The sequence below is a fragment of the Danio rerio genome, chromosome 18 (assembly GCF_049306965.1).
Source record: "Danio rerio strain Tuebingen ecotype United States chromosome 18, GRCz12tu, whole genome shotgun sequence".
Classification (NCBI taxonomy): domain Eukaryota; kingdom Metazoa; phylum Chordata; class Actinopteri; order Cypriniformes; family Danionidae; genus Danio; species Danio rerio.
In genome coordinates this window covers 45,242,411-45,250,000 of record NC_133193.1, presented here as the reverse complement: position 1 = coordinate 45,250,000, position 7,590 = coordinate 45,242,411, and the positions used below count along the sequence as shown (strand labels likewise).

General features: G+C 38.0%; 1 protein-coding gene across 12 annotated transcripts in view; it reads left to right on the top strand.

The window, feature by feature from the left end:
- The window catches only part of cntn5 (contactin 5), a 444,462-nt gene that overhangs the window by 269,763 nt on the left and 167,109 nt on the right, over positions 1-7,590 (top strand). For all 12 annotated transcript variants that reach the window (XR_012393602.1, XM_073928913.1, XM_073928910.1 and 9 more), the window contains 1 exon segment: positions 4,517-4,612. Coding sequence is in view for 11 of the 12 variants with exons in the window: in XM_073928913.1 (XP_073785014.1) it covers positions 4,517-4,612 (96 nt within the window). In the remaining variant the exon portion in view is untranslated.

Genomic DNA, 7,590 nt, shown 5'->3' with positions numbered 1-7,590 from the left:
TAAAAATAAAAATTAAAAAAGTTAGTGCCATTTATGTATTTACTATATATTGTAACGTTTACATTTACAACCAATGTACAAAGAACACATGTCAACAAACTAAACAAACTAAACTTTTAAACTCATTTCTAAACTTATTTTAATTGTCATTTGGAATTTAAATTAGTAACTTTTTTTGTGGCTAATACGTATGAATTCGTACGATTTAATTCATACAATTAAGTACGATTTGCTCATCATCACCCAATGGTTGGGGTTAGGGGTGGGGTTGGGTGCCACACCTCTTTTTACATTTTCATAAATTAATTATACATTTAAAATTATACATTTTCGTAATACTAAACTCATAAGAATTCGTACGAATTAGGCACTAAACTGACAAAACGTTAAACACTCACGTTTTTTTGAGAGATCAGGCTGGTTGATTACAATGTATTTATTAATATATTACTATATGACAAATAATAAGATATAAAACTGTTTATTTGAATTGTTTATTATTCATTTAAATATTCTGAATGATCCTAAAAAAAATTAAAATAAAAATAAAAAACTCTTTTAAATAACTGGTTTGTAAATACTGCAATAATTTATTTAGTAATGAAAAATGCCATTAACAAAGTATGAAAATACAATCATTAAGCATATTATACATGTGCTTATTAGAAAGTACTGTTTATCTCTTGCTTTCTTCTGAATAGTCTTGAAAACATTCTTGCGTGATTGCGTCTGCTACGCCGAATGAAGTGTCATTACAGGCAAACTCAGGTTGTCCCGTTATATTTGTTGATATGTCAGCAGGGCGATGCTTAACTGAGACACTTATTGATTCGCTGACCTTCGTAAAATACTGCAAACATTCCATTTCCATTTGCACCTTGTTACAGAGAGCTTTGGAGAGTGCAAGTTTAGAAATGTAAGCGCAGACCGAGCCACAATGACCTTTAAAACACTGTAATCTAAAAAATTAAGAGTTGAATTGCTGCATGTCTAGGAGCCCTGGGGCTGAAAAAAGTGTCCTTGAATGCTCATGCTGTATGTAAATCTGAAGGAAGACTTCCTGCACTATGTGCATGTAAATACATCTTGTTTCTCTTGAAGTGTGCATTTATGCTAGCGGTTGACACACTGATTGTATACTTTATTAGAATGTTGTGCTATCAAGTTAGTTTTGAGCTTTTTTCTTTTTCTCCATATACTGTACACTGTAAAAAAATCTTGTTGTCTAAAGTTTGTTTAGTTTTTAGTAACTTCTAATGTTGACCAATTTTGTAAAAAAAAATAAATAAATACAATACCAAGTTTTCTACAATTATATAACATATACAGGCACGTGCACACATAGGGCTCAACCTGTGCAGTGCACATGCCCTTTTTAGTCTTGGATAGAAAGTGCCCTTCCAAAATGATGAAAAGTGGCCCCGCGACGCGGCACACCCTCGACCCCGCTCTTCAGTAGGCGCGCGACAACACCGCCCTTGACTACGCGCGCGACAACACAGCTGATCAGAACGCGCGACAACATCGCTCTTCAACTAATTTATCCTGCACATGCCCTTTGGACGGTCTCTGCACGGGCCTGAACATTTACTACAATACACCAGAGATTACAGTACTAAAAAGTATACTACAGCATTTATTACAGTCTATCAGTTCATTACATTTGATATTACAGTAGCATTCATTAATAAAGAGTTGTAAAAAAAAACTTTAAGGTAACACTTTACTGGAAGGAGTGTCCATAAGCCTGTCATAAAACCTTTATAATCATGACATGGCACATGAGATTTCATTCATGCTTATGACAACTGTTATTACAGTGTACCCGGAAAGTATTCATAGCGCTTCACTTTTTCCACTTTTTTTATTTATTTATTTTTTTATGTTACAGCCTTATTCCTAAATGGATTAAATTACTTTATTACCTTAAAATTCTACAAACAATACACCATCATGACAATGTGAAAAAAAGAGTTTTTGAAATTGTTACTAATTTATTTAAAATAATAAACCTGAAAAATCACATGTAGATAAGTATTCACACCCTTTGCTCAATACTTTGTTGATGTACCTTTGGCAGCAATTACAGTCTCAAGTCTTTTTAAATATGATGCTACAAGCTTGGCACACCTGTGTTTGGGAATTTTTGCCCATTCCTGGCCGTACCTCTCATGCTCTATCAGGTTGTATGGGAAGTGACAGTGTACAGCCATTTTAAGACCTCTCCAGAGATGTTGATTAGGATTTAGGTCTGGGCTCTGGCTGAGCCACTCAAGGAAATTTGCCAAATTGTTGTGAAGACGTTGATACTTTGGCCGTGTGCTTTGGGTCATTGTTCTGCTGGAAGATAAACCGTCGTCCCAGGTTTTCATTTAGGATTTCTCTGTACATTGCTGCATTCATCTTTTTTCTCTATTCTGACTAGTTTTCCAGTTTCTGCTGCTGAAAAACATCCCCACAGAATGATGCTGCCAGGGGCTGGGTAGAGATGGTATTAAACTGGTGATGAGCGGTGCCTGGTTTTCTCCTAGCGCAACATCTGGCATTCACTCCAAAGAGTTCATTTTTAGTCTCATTGTCCTGAGAATTTTGTTTCAGTTGCCTTTTGGAAAATTACAGGCATAGAGCAGCCTCCTTCTGGCCACTGTACCATACAGGCCTGATTGGTGGATTGCTATACTGATGGTTTTCCTTCTGTAAGGTTCTCCTCAGAAGAACGCTGGAGCTCAGACAGAGTGACCATCGGGTTTTCAATCACCGCCCTGAGTAAGGCCCTTCTCCCCTGATCACTCAGCTTAGACGGCCGGCCAGCTCTAGGAAGAGTGCTGGTGGTTCCAAACATCTTCCACTTACGGATGATGGAGGCCACTGTGCTCATTGGAACTTTCAGAGCAGCAGAAATGTTTCTGTAACCTTCCCCAGCCGTGTGCCTCGAGACAAATGTGTCTCTGAGGTCTACAGACAATTCATTTGTCTTCATGCTTGGTTTATGCTTTGACATGCACTGTCAACCCTGCGACCTTATATAGACAGGTGTATGGCTTTTCAAATCATGTCCAATCAACTTAATTTACCAAAGGTGAACTCCAATTAAGCTGCTGAAACATCTCAAGAATGATCAGTGGAAACAGAATGTAAAAAAAAAAAAATCAGCTTTTTAATTTTTAATAAATTTGCAACAATTTCAAAAAAGATTTTTGCACATTGTCATTATGGGGTATTGCACAATTTTGAGCAAATACATGAATTTAATCCATTTAGGAATAAAGCTGTAACATAAAAAAATGTGGAAAAAAATGATGTGCTTTGAGTATTTTCCGAATTCACTGTAAGTCATGGCTGCTCAACCCTGTTCCTGGCGATCGACCTTCCGGCAGATTTCAGCTTCAACCCTGATCAAACACAGCTGAACCAATTAATTAGGACCTAAACAGCACTTGATAATTACAGGCAGGTGTGTTTGATTTGGGTTGCAACTGAAATCTGCAGGTAGGTCGATCGGAACAGGGTTGAGCACCCCTTCTGTAAGTTATGTCTTTTTAAATGGAAAGATGACATTGTTTGTCATGGCAACTGGCATGGCATAAACAAATACATCACAACCAGTCTTCAACTTTGTCATGACCACTTGACATTATGTAAGACATAAGACAACATAACTTGTCATAAACAGGATCGTGTCATGTCATGATTATTAAGGTTTGATGACAGTCTTATGAACACCCCTTCAAGTAAAGAGTCATCAAATAGAATATATAAAGTAGTATATAGGAGTATGGTTCAAAACTAAAAAAAAGTTCTCCAGTATGAGCAATCTCTGAACAACGATAATGTTATTCTTCCATCAAAATCTGTAATTACTTTGCTGGGATGTGGTAACGCTACATCCTCCACACTGATTCTCACTGCGAGGGGCAGCCAGCCAATCATGCGGTGTTGTGCTGAGAGTTTACAGATTAATTATGTTAATTCATGCAAATGCAATTTGTTTCAACAGATTAACTGTAGTAGCTCCACCTGTCGACTCCTGATGAAACCGTCCCCGTGCTGTGTGATTTCCAGAGCAAACCTTCACCTCTACATTCCAACTCAAATTACATTTTAAAAATACCACCCGACGCTCTTCCTCGGACATGGCTTGAAACTGTAATGATCACCCACAATCCTTGGCTCTTTGTGGAGTAAAATCATTTTCAGAGTCTCTTCGGTATTATGAAATATACTCACAAGATTGAAAGCTTCGAGCAAGGTTACCAGTTTTAATTACCATTTGGCCATCGTGTCCAGAGGGAAACAGGAAGTGGGATTTAAGCTGCAGGTTTTGGTCATAGAGCAGGTCAAAGGGAAAGCTCACGCCGGGGTGACACCGGATACTAAATCGCACCAAGCTGCAAGCGTTTGACTGATTTCCAGGCGCTCATATGCAATCTCTGACCCTTAATCTGCAGGTTAACAGCTGCCTCTGTGCCACCGTGTGTCACTGGCTTAAACCATGTGTATGTGTGTTTGTTTTCAGATCTCGGCCCGTTCAGCGGTAAGACTAGAGGAGCTGTTTCGGTGAGGGAAGGCCAGGGGGTTGTGCTAATGTGTGCCCCCCCTTCTCATTCTCCAGGTGGGTACGGTACACTCTTTCACTCTCTATATCCCTCGTTGAAAGAGCAGCATAAAGGTCACCAGTATGCATTGGCTGTATATGAACAAAAATCGTAAATACAAGAACTTTAAAAGGTGGATTGTCCGGTAGTTCTTGAGAACTAATTTCTTGAGAACTAAGGTAGTCTTTTACCTTATTGGTAAAGACTATGCATATTAAAAGTCTTATACTGTAAATTTATCTCCTGTGCCAGTAATAAATGTGTTTCATGCTTACTGTAGGTTCCATTCCATGAATGTGGCCCATGTCATGCCCCATTTGAGTGCAGGTGTCCCTACTCCCCCCCTTTTTACTTTGGTTGCTACAAATATAAATTTGACAACTCAGCATAAATGCCAAGTAACAGCCAATTCAATTTCAAAAGCCAATAACAGTTGTGAATGACTTTATGATAGAGCGGTGCAGGAATGAAGTCAGTACCCAGAAGACAATCAGTGATGAGCTACTTTTAGATTTTCTTATGGGGGTTTATAATGTGGGCTTTCAAATTAATGCCTCCTTTACACAATATGGTTTAGTACAGTTTAGTTAAAACATAAATCGGTCGGTCGGTCGGTCGGTCGGTCGGTCGGTCGGGCCTGCCTGCCTGCCTGCCTATCTATCTATCTATCTATCTATCTATCTATCTATCTATCTATCTATCTATCTATCTATCTATCTATCTATCTATCTATCTATCTATCTATCTATCTATCTATCTATCTATCTATCTATCTATCTATCTATCTATCTATCTATCTATCTATCTATCATCTCTCTCTCTCTCTCTCTCTCTCTCTCTCTCTCTCTCTCTCTCTATATATATATATATATATATATATATATATATATATATATATATATATACATACATACAACAATTCTGTCTGGTTCTCGATTCTGATTGGCAGATAGCCGTGCAATATTCTGCAATATCAGAACTCTTACAGTCTCCTTACCCTTGTGTATTACTCCACTACAACTTGACAAATATTGCAGCTGTTGGACAACATTATGTACTTTTGAGGCTTTTTTAGGAGAGAATGTATATGTTTAGATTGAAACTATGCAGTTTATTTAAAAGGACAGTGGCTTTTTAAAAATATTTAGAATTTCTGAGAGACAGCGCATTGGTATCCATTAGCTTGTCATTGAATAGAGCAAAAAGCTTGGACGTTGTCCATGCACAAGATGGCAACAGACACTGCATAACAAGCCCTTGGAGGAGAAAAGATTGGCGTATTTTCAAACTACAGTTGATCAAAACAAAATTGGTGAGTGACATGTTGATCTTTCTTTTTTATGTTGCAGTGCTGTATTTATACCATAGCAATTGCAGTGTATTGAGTGTGAGATGGGACTCGCGTATCAGGAATGCATGTATTTTGTGTTGGCCACTCTTTGTATAACCCTGAGTTACACTGTTTGTTTCTAATAAGTCTCCTGTTTCCGTTACTTCCGACTAGATTAGTAAAAAGAAAGAAGGAAGAAATGTCCGCATGTGTTTAGCGTTTTTTTTATATTGCACACACAACAGTAATTTTGTAGTGTTTGCATTGCTTTGGCTTTATCGGGTGTTAATTATTGTAATATCCTGATTTCAAAAGAGAAATACTGGGAAATGTCTCTAGACTGATGGCATTTCATCCCGCTCAGCCTTATAAAAATCAGCCCGCAAAATCCCCTGTTTTGTCATCACTTTAGATATTACGCTAGAGAATCATTCAAATAACTCTCAATCAGCTTTGAGTGACGTTTGTAAATTAGCAACGGTTTCTGCTGTACTGACGTCCACAGCAGATGTGAAGGAATGATGGAAGAAAGTAGTTCCTCATACAAAAGGATTTTTAGACCCTCCGTGTTTGATCTTCTTTTTTATATATACACAATTGTGCCGTCAAACTGTTGTATAAACTCAATATCAAAATCGTAGCAATGCAATATAGCTGTATATCGTCACTGGTAGGACACTAAGGCACTTTTTTTTAACAACTCACACACCAAACAGTCTTATCTAGCCACTTATGTAGAATTAAATGGTTTGTGGAAAATAAGTTCTCAAGAACTACTGGGCCTAGTGGCTACAGTAGTTCCTATAGCTAACTTGTTATTATAGAGATGAGCTCTTTTATAGCTCTTTTATCCATTTTCCTGGTTGTATTTACTAAAGATCTCTGAATTCAACAGAATCCACAACTGGATGCTGTGATTAAACCTATGTTTTTATTGTGTTGATCATAGAATGAATAATTATGAAAAAGTTATGTCATTAAAACAGCAAAAAATTAGGGCAATCACCTATGATAACTTCATTCATTCATTCATTCATTCATTCATTCATTTTTTTTTTTTTTTGGCTTAGTCATTATTTTAGATTTCGCCAACTAATCCACCATATGTCATATGCAGTGGATACTCTTCCAGCCACAATCCGACACTGGGAAACACCCATACACACATATTCTTACACGCACACATACACTACAGACAATTTAGTTTATTCAATTCACCTGTGGTGATGCAGTGGCGCAGTAGGTAGTGCTGTCGCCTCACAGCAAGATGATTGTTGGTTCAAGCCTCACCTGGGTCACTTCGCGTTTTTGTGTGGAGTTTGCATGTTCTCCCTGCATTTGCAAGGGTTTCCTCTGGGTGCTCCAGTTTTCCCCACACTCCAAAGACATTTGACTTGGGTAGGCTAAATTGTCCATAGTGTGTGAGTGTGAATGAGTGTGTATGGATGTTTCCCAGAGATGGGTTGCAGCTGAAAGGGCATCCGCTGCATAAAACAAAAGTTTCATTACACTATGGCGACCCTTAATAGAGGGACTAAGCCGAAAAGAAAATGAATGAATGAATTCACCTGTACCGCATTTCTTTGGACTGTGGGGGAAACTTGAGCACTGGGAGGAAACCCACACCAACACAGGGTGAATATACAAGCTCCAAACAGAACTGGC